The sequence below is a fragment of the Carassius auratus genome, chromosome 21 (assembly GCF_003368295.1).
Source record: "Carassius auratus strain Wakin chromosome 21, ASM336829v1, whole genome shotgun sequence".
NCBI lineage: Eukaryota > Metazoa > Chordata > Actinopteri > Cypriniformes > Cyprinidae > Carassius > Carassius auratus.
In genome coordinates this window covers 21,695,999-21,716,747 of record NC_039263.1, presented here as the reverse complement: position 1 = coordinate 21,716,747, position 20,749 = coordinate 21,695,999, and the positions used below count along the sequence as shown (strand labels likewise).

The 20,749-nt window shown below is 39.7% G+C and overlaps 2 protein-coding genes across 2 annotated transcripts; both read left to right on the top strand.

Moving 5' to 3' along the window:
- The first annotated feature begins 2,263 nt into the window (after positions 1-2,263).
- On the top strand, positions 2,264-11,441 carry LOC113038904 (thrombospondin-4-B-like). Its single transcript, XM_026196699.1, has 22 exons — positions 2,264-2,551; positions 4,237-4,434; positions 5,659-5,942; positions 6,064-6,166; positions 6,462-6,544; positions 6,643-6,694; positions 6,953-7,104; positions 7,348-7,485; positions 7,726-7,803; positions 7,916-8,068; positions 8,148-8,252; positions 8,353-8,460; positions 8,592-8,751; positions 8,851-8,969; positions 9,069-9,121; positions 9,260-9,453; positions 9,765-9,943; positions 10,042-10,090; positions 10,175-10,371; positions 10,456-10,628; positions 10,739-10,878; positions 10,952-11,441. The coding sequence occupies exons 1-22, from the start codon at positions 2,476-2,478 to the stop codon at positions 11,008-11,010; spliced, it is 2,853 nt and encodes a 950-aa protein (XP_026052484.1). The 5' UTR covers positions 2,264-2,475; the 3' UTR covers positions 11,011-11,441.
- Positions 11,442-14,741: 3,300 nt separating this feature from the next.
- On the top strand, positions 14,742-18,715 carry LOC113038922 (dnaJ homolog subfamily B member 5). Its single transcript, XM_026196734.1, has 4 exons — positions 14,742-15,054; positions 15,833-16,079; positions 16,348-16,856; positions 18,050-18,715. Exons 1-4 carry the CDS (start codon positions 14,962-14,964, stop codon positions 18,281-18,283), a joined length of 1,083 nt encoding a protein of 360 aa, XP_026052519.1. The 5' UTR covers positions 14,742-14,961; the 3' UTR covers positions 18,284-18,715.
- Positions 18,716-20,749: the final 2,034 nt, after the last annotated feature.

The window sequence follows — 20,749 nt, the reverse complement described above, 5'->3', positions numbered from 1 at the left end:
TATTCTTGTCATTACCAAGTTTCAGTTAATTTGGCATAATCCAGATATTGAATAATTCAACAGGTGAAGTACTGTTTACATAGGAAAATTCACCCACAGAAATTACATTGACAACTCTTATTTATACGTCTGAACAAAACAAATATACATGTAAGTCGCTTTGGATAAAAGCGTCTGCTAAATGCATACATTTAATTTAATTTAATAAATAAGAGAAACAAAAATACAAAATATTTACACTTTTAAAATACTCCATAATGCCTTCCATAAGTGCATTACGGTAAATGCAAAATTAATGATACGTTGGAATTATTTTTATTTCCATAATTATATATTTATACTGTTTATTTTGTAATATATATATCTATTGTCCCACACACGATACAAGAACATTCCACCATCCTGGATGAGGTCAGAAGAACACTGTGCTTCCCCCGAGGGAAGGTCAGGGGAAAATTATACTCCTCCAGAGTTCAAAAGAACATTCTCCTGCCCCAGTTCACCCCGTTTGAACAATTACATGCTCCTAAAGCCCTGTTACGCAGGCTGTTAAAAGCACCGCCATAACCAGCCTCAATAAACACACTGAACACGAGTGGTGCGAGAGAGCTGTAGCTCAGGTACGAACGCCGTCAGGAGTCAGCAGTGTCTGTTTAAAGAGATTCTTGACACAAAAACACATGATTGCGGCTATTCTTACACAAACATTGACGGGGATACGTGTGCAACCTAACCCTAGAGCTAACACACATGCTAAGATCATTAGCGGGGTCGTCTTACCACAAACTAACAGGCCATCTCAACCTACGGCGAAAACAAAAGGACACAGTGTGAGTGAGTGTGTCTGTCTGTTTCCTGCTGTTCTAGTGACTGGTCCAACATAACCAGACATTCAGAGAAGGACTTAAGGCCAGATCCTGTTGTAACACAGGCTCGCGCCAACGGAAGGCGGCTTGAATCAGAACATTCCAGAACTTTGCCCACCTGGGTCTTAACATACTCATAAAGCTTCAGAAAGCTTTAATGACAGAGCAGCTTCGGATAAAGACTGTAATGCAGGTCTAAACACACACATACACACACAGGGCAGCATTCGCCGCTCTGATTAGGATGTGGGATTATGTCACTCACCACAACGTCACGTGATTGGTCAGTGGTCAGTGTGATCGGCCAATTGGTGCTGTGAATATGAGTATTATGTGCTACATCAGTATCAGACAAGTCTGTTATTAGGGATACTGACCACATGAGTAACAGTCTGGAGATCCGCCACCAGACTAGTGATATGTAGATTTCTTCTCTCTGTCATCATAGTCTAGCCATTACTGCGAACAAAGGATTTCGCCACTGCTAGGATGTTTCTTGAGCATTGTGGGTAATAAAAGTGGTTGCTGAAGTGTGAATTGTGGAGTTTAATACTTTATTTATTCAGATCACTGACCCTGTGTATAAAAGTATGAGTATGACAATAGTGATGCATGACCAACTGAATTGAATAGATATACATAACAACATACGTAAAACATAAGGTCCTTGCACGCTTTTTGTATGTGTTGTTTTATATTTTTCATCCTTTTTATATATTCGTCATCCTTTCTTATCAAAATGCATGTTTACGCATACATAAATGCAGAAACTCAGTGTTTAAGGCAGTGTGTAAACATGCTTGACACAACGTGAATTCATTTATTTTTAATGTGTGAAAATTTCATACTCAGTGTGCAATGACCTATAGTCTCACAGATATTTATTTGTCTTTTGTACAGTTCTACTTTGAATGTTATTAAACTTCCATTGAGTTGAAAGATGAGATAATTGGTCCCAGTTGCTGCTGTATCATTAAACCGCCGTTACCATTCGCCTGCCTCACATGTGTATCTGACTTTTTAATTTATTTTTTATTACAGAATCCTTTGCGCAAGAATCAGACCTTCACGGAACATTAGCAACCCTCCATCCAGTTATCTTTAAACAATTCCCCAGAGATCCACCCAAAGCAGACATATTTTACGGCACCTGCCAGTCAAAATGACAGGAAAGTATGTGAAAACCAGAGAAAGCAAGAACGGATGAAGGGGAAAGGAGGACGGAGTGAAGGATGTGGAACAAATGGAACCTCATAAAAGGTACCAATAATTCCAGGCCCGCCAATTATACGGCACCGCTCTTTGCTCCGCCCCCCTCGGCATGGGGGCGTCTGTTAAACTCATAGCTCCGCCCAGCACAGCTGCTGTGAGTTGACATACAGCCTGTTACCTCAACCCCAACACACACACACACATCATTAAAACCCGAAGGCACACAGACCTCACTCTTTTCTTCTGTCCCTCACTCCTGAGTCCTGCTCAATCACACAGACGTTCTCTATAAAACTCTCACATTCAAGACAGAGCATAAAGGAATCTTAAGATCAGCTCTCATAAGACTTTTCTCTCACACACTCCTTCTGTGGGGTGGAAGAAGGTTGTGATAAAGATGACCGGCATGATGCATCTCCTTGCGGCCGTTTCTCTAATCTTGACTTTCAGCTCAGCAAGCACAGAAACAACCGGTGAGTACACAAAGTGTCCTTAATAGGTTAAAATGTTTCTTTAAGTTTAACCGCCTGTATTTAAGTTTATTTGACACTAGTTTTATGTACTCTCTTTCACCTTTTCTCACCGTTTTAATGTCTGTCTCTTAAAATCTCAGACTGACCTGTATATCTCAGTCTAAAAGTGTCTGGTTTCTTTTGTAATGGCTGGTTTCTTTGTTTTCTCACATTTTTTTATTTTTCTCTTTACTTTCATTTTCTCTCTTTCTCTGTATCGCACATTTCCTTACCATTTCCTTTTTAATTTCTCAATTTATCCATCTCCACAATGTGGATGTTTATCACAAAGCGTCAGGCTACAATTGAGATTTTTGGTAATTGCCTGTTTGTATGAGAGAGAGAGAGAAAGTAAAAGTGTGTGTGTGTGTGTGAAAGACAGAGAGAGAGAGACAGAAAGAGAGAGAGAGAGAGAGAGACAGTGTGTGAGAACGGTAGTTCATTCTAGGATATAGGAGTCATAATGTCTTTTGCAGCAAGGATGAGATTGCATTATTTTATTGAATCTGAAAAGCGGACACATAATACTTAAAGAAAACACACACCGAGTTCTACCACCTACCAGACCATAAACATTCCCCTTTTTAATGTCAATGTAATATTTACTTCAAGACATGTGACTGTTTGAACATTAAAATGACAAATAATACATAAAGTCAGATCACACATGTTGGCAATCACGGCCAGCATGTAAATATTTCAGCACACCATCTGTGAACAGAAATTATGCTTTTGAGCAACAAACAGCTCTCTGAAATGAGCAAACTATATGCTTACTTCACAAGAAAGTGAATATAAACAAGGAGCACAGCAAAAACCTTGGTTTTTGTGGGAATATTGCTTAGTTGTACTGATGTGCTGATTGCTAAGGCATGAAAATGAGTCAGACCATCTCTCTCGGTTAAAATATTGGGAAAGACGTCATCCTTGAGTCATTAACTTTTTTTATTCAACATTATGTTCGCCTGTTCAGCCAATGGCACGCTTCCATTGCCATAACAATCAACATCTGTACGTATATGACATCCGGCAGTGACACCCCAATGGCTTTCCGTTCACCTGGTTTCCATGAAATATTCCAGTGAAAGTGTTCGATGGATAAGATCCAGATCGACCAAACTTTATACAAACTTATACTAGTTGCTTCAATTACAGGAGTTTCTGTTTTAAAAACTCAAGATATTAATCTGAAATTCAAGCTTTTTCTGCTAATTCTGGAACATAAGAAATGTTTATATTTTTGACAAATGTTGCTCAACAAATTGTATGCCACTCATCAGTCATCAAGCACGTTAGATACGGTCTGGGTTTCAAAATTCAGACACATTTATTATCCCATTGGCAATGCCAAAACATTCAAAATTTGAATGCGTTTGAAAGCCAATAGACTTTTGGTTACAGTCAAGCTGTGTTTTGCTTAAAAAAAAAAAATCTAATTCTTGCCATGTGCAAACTTCAAAGAACTACAAATCCCTAAACATTTATTTGGCCACATACAACTGGCTAAATAAACAGGAACACTATTTACAGTCTAACAGAAATGACATCAACCTGGGCATCACTCCCAGCATGTATTAGCCTGAGAAACCACTACATGTTTGTGAGCAGTATGCTTTGTGTTTGACTAACCTAACATTTTCCTGCAGTGTATAACCTCTTAACGTCACCGGACTGTCTACCGGATCTACTGCACGGAGGCTTGGCAGAGCAGGGAGTAACAGAACTCTTTATTCTCACAACGTTCCGTCTCCAGCCTCAAACCGGAAACACCATATTCAGCCTGTTCAATCCGCAAGACAACAGAAAGTACTTTGAGTTTTCTGTGCTTGGGAAACTCAATAAAGGTGGGTAAACTTTGACTATACCATACTTTTGCCATAAAAGTGATTGTGAGTCACCTTTTTTTTTTTTTTTTTTTTTACTGTTTTCTTAAGTCCACTTACAATGTTATCAAGATTTTTTACGTCATAATTTAGAAGTAATAGGCTATTTTCTGTCCCGTTTTAACCCCCCTCATCAGAATGTCTGTTTGAATAGGCATGGTGGATTGTAGACTCAGAAGTAAACACCCCTTGAAATGAATGGCTAATATATGTTTACGTTTGAGAGCCTATAGTCATTCGCAGATGGACTCTGCTGTGATTAGGCTGAAAACGCATAAATACTCAGTACATTCCAAAAGATCTGTGATAACAGACAGAGCAATAGTTATCACGTAATAAAAAGAGATACTCACTCTTGTGTTGTGCTACATCGGATATAATATAGTCAGCATTGCATCATCTTTCAGAAAATCCTGTGTCGAATTGTGCCTCGTTTGTAAGCGAATTTGCAGTAAAATAAATTTAACAAAGGACGAGTTCTTGCTGACGCAGTCTGGCACTTAATTAAAAATAAAGTTCATCAAATACAGTTTATCGTTTGGTTTCTGTGTAGACCTGCTTTTGTTGCCCTTGTCTATCAACTACTTTGTGCATGAATCAGTGGGCGTGGCTAAACAGGCAGCTATGTAGAAGCAGGCGTTAATGGTCTTCTACGGAGGCGCATGTAACCACACTATTACGTCATAAAGTGGCACATTCCACATGTTGTTTAGGCAGATTGGCTTTAATATAAACTGCTTTTAGACTAACAAGGAAGTTTTGAGTTCTGAAACCTTTATATTTTCGGCAAAGATTGCCATGGTGCCAAGGTGGTTGCTTGGAGGTAAGGGTTAGAAGCTATGGGGCTGCTGGGTGTTTTGGTTAGTTGAAATGGGGTCTTGCTGGTGAGTTGTGAGAGGTTGCTAAGTGGTTGTTGGGCAATGTAAGGTGGTTTCTGAGGTGTTGTGGGAGGTTGCTAGGGCACTGCTATTGTTGAAAGTTTCAGGAGTGTTGTGAGTAGTTGCTATGATTAAACATTTAATATGGGCTTTGCTTGATTTTGTCATTTACTATAAAATTTGCAACCCACTTTGACCTAAAAACAATTAAAAAATGACAGAAATGTTCAGGTAATGGATAAAAACAGAAGTGCTATCAGACAAAATATAGGAAACTCACTTTATCTATTGCTTTCTCTCTCTGTAGCTACTTTACGATACCAGCGCAGAGATGGTAGGATGAGTACCGTCACCTTCAGTAACCTGAAACTGGCTGATGGTGAGAAGCATCGGCTGCTCTTCCATCTGAAGGGGCTGGAGGTGGACAAACCAGGGGGCTTCCCGCACAACCAGGGGGTGTTACCGGTGCCCGGGGTGGAGCTCCACCTGGACTGCAGGCTGGTGGAGACGCTGAGAGATTTACCAGCTGTGTTTAATGGCCTAAACAATCAACAGGGAGTGGAGCTCAAAACTATGCAGGGGAAAGCACAAGTAACAACATATTTAACAGCTATACACTCACATGCTGAGAGATATATTTGGAGATTTCCAATGCATGCACTAATACACTACCATAAACTTCCCACTGAGCTCTTTCTGTTCTGATTGGCAGGAGGGGTTGGAGGAACTCAAACTGGCATATGGTGATTCAATGGAAAATGTTGCATCTCTCCAGGACTGCCACACTCATCAGAGCGACTCGGTACAGACTTTAGGTAATTTGTACATTTTCTGAAGAAAACCTGAGTGGTGCGTGTGCAAATCTTCCACTGCAATGCTAGAAAGTTATTGATGGTTGCCAGGGTGTTGCTAGGGTGTTCTGATTGGTTGCTAGGGGTTTGTAAACAAATAAAGCATTTTTTCAGTGGCATCATCAAACGTTGACAATCAGAAAATCTGCTTAATTACTGAGTGCACCTTTAAGGAACAGATTCTAAAGGAAGAGAGAAATTTGAGATTTTTTGTTTATCTGCTAAAATGATAAGATCACCGTTTTTGTTGTTTATAAAGGGCTTAATACGAAACAGCTTACAAATCAGATGCTGGAGCTGACAAAGGTCATTAATGAGCTTAAAGATGTGCTTATTCAGCAGGTAAAGCCTTCCTGACAATAACTCTTTTGTATAATGTTCTTAATTTCCACCATCCCTTATTTGCAAATATTTTCTTGTGTTTGCATGCATGTTTACAGGTGAAGGAAACATCTTTTCTCAGAAACACCATCTCTGAATGCCAGGCTTGTGGTAAGACATTATTATGACGAGCAAGACATGCATGTTTGTTGAGGCAGATATCCAGCTAAGAAACCCAAACAAGACATTTTTTAGTCTCCACAAATATCCACGGCAACATCTCAAACAAATACTTCAGTCATGACTTCAAAGTCACCAAAGCTGAAGCAGATTTGAAGCAGGATTGCAATCATGGAGTGTTCAATTACAGACGTATCATGAATGCTTCCAACCACCCCATAAATACTAAATATGATTGGTTATTTCTAGGGCTGGGTGGAACGGAGGTGGTGAAACCAAAGTGCACTCCTGGAGTGTGTTTCCGTGATGACATGTGTATAGAAACAGCTGAGGGAGTGGAGTGCGGTCCATGCCCTGATGGATACACTGGAGATGGATACAGCTGTGATGACGTTGATGAGGTACATATCTGTTCAAGGGGTCATATCAAGACAAATGCTTTTTCTTACCGTTGGTAAATTTTGTAACGATGTGAGTTTTGGTGCATTTTTTCAAGCTGATCTTCTGAAATAAAACATTTACTAGGAAACAAGATGAAACCTGTAGTTCCTTAATTTGATAGGACAGTATGGAAATCATTGGAGAGGAAAGGACCACGAGCCAGAATTCAAGCTCAGGGTTGAATAAATGTCATTCTATTGCAGTGCCAGTTTAATCCCTGCTTCCCTGGCGTGAGGTGTGTGAACATGGCTCCAGGTTTCCGCTGTGAGGCATGTCCTCTTGGATTCACTGGCAAACCACTGGAGGGTGTTGGAGTGGCGTATGCACAGACACACAAGCAGGTACATCACTGATAACTTGGGGACCCTTTTGCTTGATTTGTGTCAGAGTTCCTTAATGCATTAGACATTTAACAAAGCGAAGCATCAAGCTGCAGCATTATCCCCAGCACCGCTGTGTGCAGGTCATATGTTGTAAAGCAAAGTTTAGGCAGTCCAAAAAATGACCACTGAAATTGAAACGCAGCCAATGATTGAAAGACCGAAAAGTAATTTATCTCCTAATCCTTATATTTTCTTTAGGTGTGTGATGATATTGATGAGTGTAAAGGACCAGATAATGGAGGATGCACCCCTAACTCCATCTGTGTGAATTCTGTGGTGAGAACCGACTTGTTCACAATGCGTCTCTATGATGTGATGTGCCATTATGTGTCACTCAGAAATGCAAAGTAAAAGAATAGTGCCTCAAAATGTATGTTATCTTGTGTAGGGATCATATCAATGTGGCCGATGTAAGAACGGATTCACAGGTGACCAGATTAGAGGTTGTAAGCCAGAAAAAAGCTGCGGAAACCGCCTACAGAACCCTTGCGACCCCAATGCGCAGTGCATAGAGGAAAAAGATGGCACTATCACATGCCAGGTACCCTTTCGAGACACACATATGTATGAAAAAGGCATTATGCTCAAGGGCAAGTTCTAAGGGTGTGTTTGTGTACCAGTGTGGCATTGGATGGGCAGGAAATGGTTATCTCTGCGGTAAAGACACTGACATCGACGGGTACCCTGATGAGAAGCTGCGCTGCAGAGACCCAACCTGCAGAAAGGTAACTATGGCAACAATGCAATCGAACTTGCTTAGGGCTCCGGTGACATCAGTTGCCTGTCTCCAGGAGAGCTGATTCATATTATTTTGCTCAAAACCAGGATAACTGTGTAACAGTCCCAAACTCGGGACAAGAGGACGCAGATGGCGACGGGAAAGGCGATGCATGTGACCCAGATGCAGATGGAGATGGAATACCGAATGAGCAGGTAAATGCACCCATTTGTGTCATGGTTGCAATGCAGAATCTCACACGAATTTCTTTAAAAATCTCTAGAGATAATAACCTATCTCTGATTATGAAGTTAAAATTTTTCCTCTATATGTGTATGGATTTTAGGATAACTGCTGGCTGACGCCAAATATAAACCAACTGAACACTGATAAGGACAGCCATGGCAATGCATGTGACAACTGTATCCGAGTGGATAACCCAGACCAGAGAGACACAGATTCTGATGGCCTCGGAGATGCATGTGATGACGACATGGATGGAGATGGTAAAATCAAAAGCCTTGAATGTCGTGTTTGAACAAAAGTTTTGTCTTTCTGGTACTGTGTCATTCTGATTTTTGGTGTCTGCTTTTATTGATTGTCAGGGTTGAAAAACTTCCTGGATAACTGCCAGCGTGTGAAAAATCGTGACCAGCTGGATCGTGATGGGGATGGGGTGGGAGATGCATGTGATAGCTGTCCTGACATCCCAAATCCAAATCAGGTACATGATTGGCAGACAACCCTATATTCCTCAAATGCTGTACTTGTCTACTATAATAAATAAATAATAAATATTTACATTCATTCCTCCTCTTCCAAGTCTGACATAGACAATGATCTTGTCGGAGATTCTTGCGACACAAATCAAGATAGGTATGAAATGGTCCATCACTTGTGCAATAGAGATACAGCTTCCTTGTTTCTTCTGTTTTACACCAAATGATGAATTATCAGACAATACTGTCAAATTTTTCCAAGCACTCCTTTGATATCATTACTTGCATCCCACAGCGATGGTGATGGTCACCAAGATAGCAAAGACAACTGCCCACTGGTAATAAACAGCTCCCAGCTGGACACCGATAAAGACGGACTGGGAGATGAATGTGACGATGATGATGATAATGACGGTATTCCCGACATACTGCCTCCTGGGCCAGATAACTGCCGGTTGGTGCCCAACCCTGACCAAATTGATGACAACAGTGAGTACACCATTAATCTGGAAACAGAAACAGTATGCACTGGATGTTATTCTATGTATATGTTTTTCTTCACTGGAACAATACACAGAAAGTAGAACAGCAGTAGAATGAAAACTGAAATGAACAGTAATTGTCAAACTCCATTTAAATAGCTGACAAATGACTTTGCACGCTCTTCCAAGTCTTCTAAAGCCACACGATACCTTGGTGTAAGAAACAGAAATATCCCATTATTCTCAGAAAGTCTCGTATTTTTCATTATAGGAATAATTTTTCAATCATTCCTCACTCACCTGTTCATTTCTCCACAGATGATGGAGTGGGAGACATATGCGAATCAGACTTTGACCAAGACAAGGTGATCGACAGGATCGATAACTGCCCAGAAAATGCAGAGATCACACTGACAGACTTCAGAGCCTATCAGACGGTTGTACTGGACCCAGAGGGTGATGCTCAGATTGACCCCAACTGGGTGGTTCTTAACCAGGTGACAGATCAGGAAGAGATGCATAGAATTTAGTATATCATACAGAAAACTGTGTTTGAGGCATGCAAAGCTGACAAATACTTTGCCTTGCTTCAAAGGGAATGGAGATTGTCCAGACTATGAATAGTGACCCTGGCCTTGCTGTTGGTGAGTTGGATGCATGTTTGTCCATCAGTTAATGATATGTAAAATTATTTCTATGGATGATGCAATTCCCTCTCCGATGACCAGGTTACACTGCATTCAGCGGTGTTGATTTCGAGGGAACCTTCCATGTGAATACAGTCACTGATGACGACTATGCCGGCTTCATCTTTGGCTACCAAGATTCTTCCAGTTTCTATGTGGTGATGTGGAAACAAACGGAGCAGACATACTGGCAGGCCACACCTTTCAGAGCTGTAGCTGAACCTGGCATTCAGCTGAAGGTTGATAAGCTGAATTTTGTGAAAAGCTTGTGAAAAAGTCTTGCAGGGATATAAAATGAATCTGTATTTGTCTCTCGCTCTTAGGCAGTGAAGTCCAACACTGGTCCAGGAGAGCATTTGAGAAACTCTCTCTGGCACACAGGGGACACTAATGATCAGGTGCGTCTCCTGTGGAAGGATCCAAGAAATGTTGGCTGGAAAGATCGGGTATCATACCGTTGGTATCTGCAGCACCGCCCACAAGTCGGATACATCAGGTGAGCCAATCAAAATTCAGGTGACTTGAAGCCAAGGAAGCTGTTACTTGAGAAGAAGATTATGTTAGAAATAAAAATGATTCAGTACAGACGTCTGTGTTTGTATTTAGGGTTCGTTTCTATGAGGGATCAGAGCTGGTGGCAGATTCTGGAGTGACAATTGATACCACAATGAGAGGAGGAAGACTGGGAGTGTTCTGCTTCTCTCAAGAGAACATCATCTGGTCAAACTTGAAGTATCGCTGCAATGGTGAGAACACAAACAAAGACATTTATAATGTTACAAAATATTTCTGTTTCATATACTTAAATCTCTTTTCCAGACACCATTCCAGAGGACTTCCAGGAGTTCAGTACAAAAAATGACATGGATCCCCTGTAAATAATTCCTATAATGCTATGTTTGTACCAGCACACCATTTCACACAGTCTTATGTGTGTCTCTGAACGTGTGAAACACATTTGTACACAATGTGTGTGTAGAATTGGGATACGTGTATACACAATGTGTATGCCATTTTTTTTAAATTGACTTTTTTTTGTTCTTCGTTTACTCTGGTCAAAAAAACTTCAGCAATTTAGTTACATCATATAACATATAGATAATAGATGGACAGTATTTCCTGTTTACAGTCAGTTAGAAGTTACAGTTATTAGCTACCTGCCTAAAATGCAGGTAGATTTGCATCAAGTCATTGTAAAGAGAACATTTACAAGAAAGAATGACACATACAGTATTATGATAAAAGATTACAAAACCTAAACCTGGTCTATCATTTCTGTTTCACACTAATAAAAATATATATTTCAAGACATGTGCATACCAAAAGAAATGATACCTGAAATTGGGAGACTTGATTCACCAGAGACAAATAAATTACATATTGTTGGTGGTGTATTTAAAGTTTACATATCTAAACTTCCCATTAGTTTAGCCGTATTTGATTAGAATAGTAATGCATTTCTTATATTATGGTACTGTAAATCTGAAATACATGTGATGCTACCTTAGAATTTGGTTCAAATGTTTCTTAATTATGCCAGCTACTCTTTGGAACATAATGAATGAGCTTAAGATGCCTAAAATGTTGTTTTGGCAGGCAGTTCAGTAGGGTTTGGGCCAGGGCTCATGTTGGATGGGCATCTAAGTTAGTTTGTTCACATTAAAGGCTGTTTGCTCTGCAGCATTACTGCCAGGGTTAGTTAAAATAGCAAGAGTAAAGAGTCTCTCCTGCTGTTTTTGCTCTTAGCTCATGCTAACCTCAGCAGTTCTTTCCTCTGTTCACATTCCTCCTGTATGTGGAAGCTGTTTTATTAGAGTGTTTAAAAGAGGGGAAAGCTTTTAGATGCATCATGACAGTTAAGGAAATTTGCACAACATGCTCAGCAGATGGCAGTATGTCCATAACATTCTCTGACTATTGCTGTGAGCTATTATTAGAACAGTCCTTTCTCTTTAGCTTGTGTTCTTCCTTCTCCACCCTACCTTATGTCTTTGTTTTACCATCTGAATATTAATGTTTTTGAGACAACCACAAATCTTAGTCGAATTCTTTTACAAAGCATTCGATTATGAAAATAGTTACACAACCGAATGAGTCTGACTTGAGAGATGAAGCGAGAAGTGCTGTCAAATGCCACTTTACTCATTATGAATCACCCCCCATAACCTTTACTGAGAGAGAAAGAGTGAGCACAGAAGGAGAAGGTGGTGTAGGAAGAGCCAAACCTGTGAATATCACTCCCCTGCAACACATAGTTTATCCTACAACACATAAACATATGATAAAATGGGGGAAAGGTTAGAAACAGTGTAGGATGGTAAATATTTTTCATAACCAATATGATTTATTTTACTGTTTTACTAGTAAAAAGGTAATGTAGTAGTATCATAAGCTGACTGTAAGCTATTAACATATACATTTACCATTGTATAGGCAATACCTGTCACTCTAAGGCAAAGGTATTATCATAGCTGTGTGTCCAGAAATATGGTAAGTTACCATATTTAAATAAAATGGATTTTGTATTTTTAACTTGGTTTTACAAGTGTTCATACTAGGGTTATGTTTCGTTTTTTTCCCGCAAACATAAATGATACTTCAAATTTTTGTGTCTATTTGAAAAGTGATATGTGCTATTTCGTTAATATCAGGTGTAGCTATCATTTTCACCTACAGTATGATAAAACATGTAAAATACCATAGATTAGACCAAAACATGATGAAAACTGTGAGGACAGGGATTTGAGACAATAGACAACCGAACAACTGCCTAGCAACATGTCACAAACGGACACATTTTCTATAGAAATTTGTAACGTACTTTTTGTTAAGCTATTTAATTATTATTATTTATTCGGAGGGTCGCTGAAGACCGCTTTATCGGCTAAAACAATGAAAACGTTTAACTCACTGGGCATCTTTCATTCGCTCTGACCTTGTATGATAGATGGTTTCTAATTTAAACAGGAACTAATTTAGGAGCCCTTTAGTCGACGCTAATAACGGTCACTCACAATGAGCGCGAATAACAGACCTCGGCACAATGAGGGCGCGAAAATTACGCGGCACAGTTGGGCATCCGTTGGTCACGAGCCGAGAGTTATTATTAAAAGCACGAGATCACGACTTCTTACGAGCCCCTGCTGAGCTTCACTCTGCAGTAGCACAATGTTCCCACAATGCCCTCGACACTGCGCTAGCACAATGTTCCCTCGGTTTCCTCATAAACATTTTAACGGCGAGACACCTGATCTCACGTTCATCTCTCCAGACACAACGGAAATGTCCGGCCGGTCGATAATGACAGATTTCGATGTGTCTTTCACACCACTCGACTCGTTCCTCGCTCCCTCTCTTTAGTAAAAATGGACGAAATCTGGCTTAGAGATTCTCTGACGTTTCTGACAGGGACATATACACCAAATTTGTCCAATTTTCCGGTACCAGCGGGAATCCAGAAGCATCTTTCGTCTGTGATTGGCTGTAAGCGGAACGTCTGAGGAAATATGGCCATTTATGTACTGAGGAATGCGCGCCAATTCACTTGCATGTACGTACGTTACGTAATGCGACATTCCCAAGGCTTCGCTTTAATGTACTAGCGGTCACTTAACGTCTAGGACATGTCTGTGAATGCGCAAAGACTTGTTATTCCCGTGGAAATGGGAACATTGAACTATCACCCTGACGAGCATAAAGAACTATTGGTACACAAGCCACCAGACTTGACACGTTAATTGCCTGTAATTGCATGTGTGGGTGAAGCAGTGCTGGCTGCATTTTTCATCTGTTTTAATTACACTTTGACACAAAGGGACATTAGCCTAAAGTGCGTGTGTGTGTGTAGCTAAATTCTAATAAGACTTTATTGCTTGCCCAGAGCATCGAACATGATTTGACATTTAATAATAAAACACATTCAAGCATAGATCTTCCCACATGTGCCAAGATTTTCAACCAGGGGTCAATGGACAATATACATTAGTCAACATTTGAAAGGTCAAAACCTTTCATCAAGGTTGTCCTAATACTTAAAACCAAATTGCGTTCTTGTCTTAGGACTTTGATTAACTTTTTTGATCCACTTCAGATGTTGTAGTATTAGTCTTAGAAATTTAAGGGCAACCCATTCACCATTCATCATTTATAACTTTCCAAATAATAATCAATTTAGATATTATAATTTTGAAACTGCTAATTTGAGGTTATAGACGAAAAAGCTCGAAGTCACGCAGTGATTTTATTTAATCAGTTGAACGCGCTTTATCCCAAATGGCAATTTTTGTTTGAGTTTCTTAGTATTTCTATCAATGCTAGTGTAATGTGTGTGTGTGGATATGTCCCTGTGTTCATCTGCTATCATTCTCGCCCTTTATATGCATGATTTTTTTTCGCGCTCATTTACTACCATTCTTTGCGAAAATCCATCGTCACTGTCATTGACAACTTACAATCCAAAAATCTGGCCGATAAGCCAAAAGAACAGTCTGTAACGGGAGACCAATTTAGGATGGATGGAGGGAGGGAGGGATGAGTGAGACTCATTGTGAATTCCGGAAACGTTCCTCCACATGGAGAGGTGGGCTGCCACATCCGCGTGATGCTCATCTTATTCCGCAGCGGCATCGAGCGTGGATTGGTGGGCACGCGGTATTCCCTCTCGTGTACGCGGAGAATAGGCGTGCTCGGGGAAGCTCGGTCACGCAGCGTGGGCGCCGTGTGTAGAGCGCGGGTATAAAAGCTCGAGCAGAGCAGAGAGAGATGCACCAGACAGCAGCTCAAGCAGCTCAAGCGCTCGGCTCACACTCACAGGCAGCAGCAGCAGCATCATGGTTCTCATCTGGACTCAGTTCGGCGTCAAACACAAGAATGTCAAGTGCAAAGTGCGAGTGATCCACGGAGAGGAGGGATGGACTTCAGAGGTGAGATGCTTGCACATTTAAATTTAATGCAAAAATATATATGCATCTATATTCTCCACGACATAATATTCACTCAAATACTTTGAGTGTTTATTCAAATTGGACAATATATAGGTATATATTAAATCCATACATACCTCTATATTCCCCAATGTGAGGTAAAGAGGTATATATAGATTCCTAAATTGTTATATATGTCTTTTTACATTTTCCCAAATACTTGAGGTCTGTTATATAATGGAGAATATAAAGGTGTTTACAACTCTTTATTACCCACTAAATACAATGCATATTGATTTATATATTAGAGAAAATATGATTTTTATATATACCTCTATATGCTTCACTATTTAATAAACACAAAGGTTTTGAGTTTGTTATATAGTGCAGAATATAGACTTATATATAGATGTGTAGATTTTAATACATTACTTTTTTATACATTACTTTGAGTGTACAGTATATATATATATATATATATATATATATATATATATATATATACACACAAACCCCACTCACAAACTTTACAGAGTGGAGAATATAGAAACTATTTATTTATTAAGTATTTTGAGTGAAAATACAATATAATTGTTATTGTAAAAAATTGGTCACTAAAAATAGTAATATTATGGGGACTCCCTTTATGGTGCTTGCTTCCCTGCCTGAACCAAGAAACTTCATCTTTTTATTTTGGATCACCTTATGTAGGTGAACCAAGGAGATCTAGAAATGATCATATTCTAAACTCCTGCTGTCTGTTTGTGTATGTGTGTAGGAGGTGCATGAAGAACCTGAGGTGTCAACCCCACCGTCCTCACCAGAGTGTGTCGATTACTACTCTGTGCTCGGTGTGTCAAGTGACTCTAACGAGGAGGAGATCAGAAGGGCGTACAAGCGTCTGGCACTCCGTTACCACCCAGACAAGAACCCAGACGCAGATGCCGAGGACAAATTTAAACAGATTGCACAAGCCCACGATGTTCTGACAGACCCAGAGAAACGCAGCGTCTATGATCAACAAGGTGAGATTAAAGTGCAACTAAAAGCAGATTTAATATGCATGCACCTGCAGGTCAAAAATGCAAGATAAATCACCATTTCAAGTATCCCACAAATGCTAATTTCAAATGCACACTGAGTTCAATGGGTTCTCACAACCAGAGCTGAACTGGGCGAAAATATCTGCAATCATGATCAATTATTTATCCAAACTTTAACCAGCGAATTAACCCTTTTAGCTTTTGCAAAACCGAAAGCATGCACACTAATAAAATATCTTTAATCTTCAAGGTTTGACCAAAGGTGGTGTGGTTCCAGCTGGGAACAAAAGTGACCCCTCCCACAGCTCCTCAAAAGCCGACGCCCATTCCTGGCGCATGTTCTTCAACTTCGAACTCGACTCCGACGACGACCTGTTTAACCCTTTCCTGCGAACCCCCCTTCCCCACCTCAGCCGGCATCATGGAAACAGGGGCGGGCCCAAGCCATCGGGTGTGGCCGAAGTTCACGAGCTCCTCGTATCGCTGGAGGACATTTTGATGGGCGTGACAAAGCGTGTGAAAGTTACACGCCTCCGGCAGACGGACAAACACACGTTGAGACCGGAAGAGAGCGTGTTCGACGTGGAGGTGAAGAAAGGGTGGAAGGAGGGCACCAGGATCACCTTCCCCAAGGAAGGCCATCAGATGCTTGGCCACGCCCCTAACGACCTGGCCTTCGTTATCAAGGAGAAAAAGCACGCCCATTTCAGACGAGACGGCTCGCATATTGTGTACACCACCACCATCACGCTGCGAGAGGTGAGATGTGTATGTGTTTATGTGTGCATGGCGGTACGAAATGTTCCCTCGCAGTTGCCGGTACTCAATAAGCCTCTGCAGAGAGCTGCATCTAAATTTAGCATCTCTCCCCCGCAACCTCAGCACACACACTCTCACACATTCCTCCTCCCATCTCGCACACCACCTCCTCAGCTCTCAGCATCGTCTCACATACATTCTGTCATTCACTCCTCTCCAGCAGTGGATCTTATTTTGCCTATACGCCCTCATGCATCTATTTTCTATGAATAGACCCATAATAATATCTAGAGAGCAGGATGACAAATACAATAGTGATATATACATAAGACAGTAAACTATGATTTCAAATCAGCACTTATTTTACACCAAATTTACTCAAAAACAACAGAAGTGGTTAATCATTTTGGACAGATTTTGGGAAGTGACACTGTTGGGCAACACTTCTCCTTAGTAGCCAAGGGTTCATTGATCATTTGATACCAGCAATCTTAAAACGGCCAATTCATGGTCCATTATTTAGCCTGGCTGAAATATCAGTAAACATTCAGTCCATATATGGCCATTTTAAGATTATTGGTATTGATGACTTTGCCTGATTGGACAATATATTGCAGAAATATTCATAAGACAGCAAGCTAAAATTCATTATTTTATGCACTATTTAATCAAAAATATAACAAAAGTGATCATCAAATTGCCCATCCTGTTCTTTAGACACCAGATTTGGCATCGGCTCTTACAAACAACTCTTCATTCTTTCCAGCTCATTTCCGCCCTCGTTCGCTCTCTCCCTCTCTCGTTTTCCACATCCACTTCATCTTTCTCTTCCCACGCTTACCCTCCCGTCCCCCGCAGACTGGAGCATCATTGAGAAATGAGAGCGATTAGCTGCTCTTTCCTGCTGTTGCGTAACGGTAATGTTCAATCTGTCTGGCCTATATTCCGCCCGCGCTCATACTTACATTATATAAAAGCATCATATATAGACAAGTGGATTAGACCTCATAACATATGCCGGAGGAGCATTATAGCTCTTATGCTGCCAAAACACTGCAGCTTGTGATATAACAGATTGTATCTCAAGACAAAGAGAGCTGCCGAGGATCGATACAGACCTTTATAGCTATACAAATCAAAGATGATCCTTTGACACAACATTCAACGCTTTTCTTTCTTTGTGTTTTTTCCAGGCTCTGTGTGGGTGTACGGTTAATGTCCCTACGCTTGACGGACAGATGAAGCCCCTCCCATGCAGTGATGTCATCAAGCCCGGCTCATTGAGGCGGCTTATAGGGGAGGGGCTTCCCCGAGCGAAGAACCCCGCCCAGCGTGGAGACCTGCTGGTCGAATTTCAAGTCGTTTTCCCTGATCGCATTCCCCCAAGCAGCAAAGAAATCATTAAACACAGCTTGGGACAGTGTTAGCTAAAGAAAACATGCTAATTTTGGTGACTGACTTAACGTCAGCTGTTTGTCTCTGTGAGGCACATGCACTCAAGTGTGAGATGGGATGCTCACACAGACATATTAAAACATAGGTATGTAATACCTGTGTTAAGTGTGATTCGTACAGAGATGAAGTGTTTGAGGAAACACACGAACAGCTCACGCACTAAACACACACATGCACTGATGGTGCTACTCTGAAGTGTTAGCATACTTCTTTAACCATGACGACCTTGTACTCATGTACAGAACTGTCAGTGATTTAGTCTCTATGAGAGATCCCTGTGTCATGTTCCAATGAATTATTTGTAAAGATTATATAGAGAAAATGTGAATTTCAGATATGACCTGGCATGTATGATGAACGCATGTTTTGTAAGCAGAAATAAAGTTTTATTAATGAAATAACTGGAATTTGTTGTTGCCATCTTTAATGTGTTGCACACTCAAGAATGAAGAAAAATGCATGAATTTAAACCATGAATGATGAATGCATTAAATTACATAAGAGAGGCTGTTTAGTGATTACGGTCAATTTTAAGTTTTTGAGCTGTTTTGTTTCCATAGCTTGTCTTCTTTCAGAATAGTGAAAAGAAAACATCCTTTTTTTTTTTTTTTATTGCACAAGTTTTTGCATATGTAGATTTAAATCACAAAAAATATCTTTAAAATCCATTTTCTTAAAATCATTTCATGCACTGAGACCAAAATCTTTACTAAACTAACTTATAAAACAATAAACTTTATTTATATATATATATATATATATATATATATATATATATATATATATATATATATAAAACGCATTTACATATTGCATATTTAAAATATAAGTTTCAGAAAACATGTAATACAACATTTAATGTCTTTACATTACATTATTAACTCTAGTTACCTGTCATGTCCTGCCTCAAAATTAACTTTCAAAGAGATAAATTAATACATCTAATAAAGATTAATAAAGTAGAACTTCATGTATTAATCATCTGTGATATTCATATTCCACACCAGAAAGGATGGCATTTTTGCCTTGTAGATTTGAATACTAATAAACACAAAAGCTATATGAGGCCATGGTGTGGTTGATTAAAACTCAGTAGCTGAAGTTTTAGCCTTTAAATATTTAATCTGTATGTTTTTAATAGTTTCAAAGCCTGCTGTATATTCCCTACTGCTTTTTGAAGATGAAAATAGTAACTTTACTTGTATAGCACAAAGTGCTCCATGGGAAAAAACTAATCAAGAATACATCCAAGAGTTGTTAATATGCAAAAAAAGACTAAATCTGCTGGAAATGCCCCATACAGTGCACAAAATGTTGCCTACGGAAAAATGGAAGGACTTGTGCACAGGTCAAACAACACTGAAACAGTAAGCCAGACTCTATCACAAAAACATCAGTACCTGACATCAGTGATATTTGTGTCTGAAATAGTATTAGTATAAATAGTATTAAAGTAATAGTTCACCCAAACATTTCAAATTTGATGAAAATATACTCACCCTCAGGTCATCAAAGATGTAAATACGCTTTTCTTCATGGGATCAGATTTGGAGAAATGTAGCTTTCACGACACTTGCTCATCAATGGATGCTCTGCAGTGAATGGGTGCCGTCAGAATGAGAGTCCAAACAGCTGATAAAAACATCACAATAATCCATAAGTAATCCACACCACTTCAGTCCATCAGATACCATCTTGTGAAGAAAAAAGCTACAAAGCAAAGCAAATAAAATAAAGTAAAAGAAAAAAGAACAGGCATGATTTGTATAATTTTCTTCTCAAATATATCTTCCAGTTTGTGTACAAGTTATCTTTTCCCCAGGAAGGACCTCCGAAGTTGAAATACAGTCAGAGAAAATATACCTTAAGAGGTGCAAAACACCCCTAAAAGGGGTGTATTAGTACCTTAAAGTAGTAATATGTATCCTTTTTGTGAAGCTGTGGACCTTTTTATGTAAATAGGGTACAAAGATTGACAAATTATATGAGGGTACTGCCTCAAGCTGATTTTCCCCTAATGGTACTTTTTTTTCTAGAGGTACTTGATAGGACACATTTGGCAGTGATTCTCTCAAGCTCAACAGACTGGTATTCACAGGAAATGTGCAAATATATAAACTCTCTGAGTGAGAAGAACATTGTCTTGTGTCAGTCTTTGCCATGTTTGTGGGCCATGAATCATACTCACAGTTTAAAATGACACTCACACTTACTCAGGGTCACAGTGGCTGTTTTTAGCAGGGTGTGATCCTAGATACTTCTTGGAAAAACTAAAAAAGCCAATTCTATAACAGAAGTGTAATGTTTGCTCACCACTGCATCTATTTCACGTGGGAAATCCACTGTTGTGTATTTGTATTTTTTTAATTAGTTACATATACGCAAAAAACATTATTGCAATTGTTCCATTTTCCAATGTTAAACGAGGCCATTGATGA

Excerpts from the sequence above, each read along its gene's own strand:
- LOC113038904 (XM_026196699.1), top strand. The coding sequence starts at position 2,476 with ATGACCGGCATGATGCATCTCCTTGCGGCCGTTTCTCTAATCTTGACT. Across the intron at positions 8,069-8,147 it reads ATGGCACTATCACATGCCAG|TGTGGCATTGGATGGGCAGG; the intron begins GTACCCTTTCGA and ends TTTGTGTACCAG. Across the intron at positions 9,944-10,041 it reads ACTGGGTGGTTCTTAACCAG|GGAATGGAGATTGTCCAGAC; the intron begins GTGACAGATCAG and ends CTTGCTTCAAAG.
- LOC113038922 (XM_026196734.1), top strand. The coding sequence starts at position 14,962 with ATGGTTCTCATCTGGACTCAGTTCGGCGTCAAACACAAGAATGTCAAG. Across the intron at positions 15,055-15,832 it reads AGGAGGGATGGACTTCAGAG|GAGGTGCATGAAGAACCTGA; the intron begins GTGAGATGCTTG and ends GTATGTGTGTAG. Across the intron at positions 16,857-18,049 it reads CCACCATCACGCTGCGAGAG|GCTCTGTGTGGGTGTACGGT; the intron begins GTGAGATGTGTA and ends TGTTTTTTCCAG.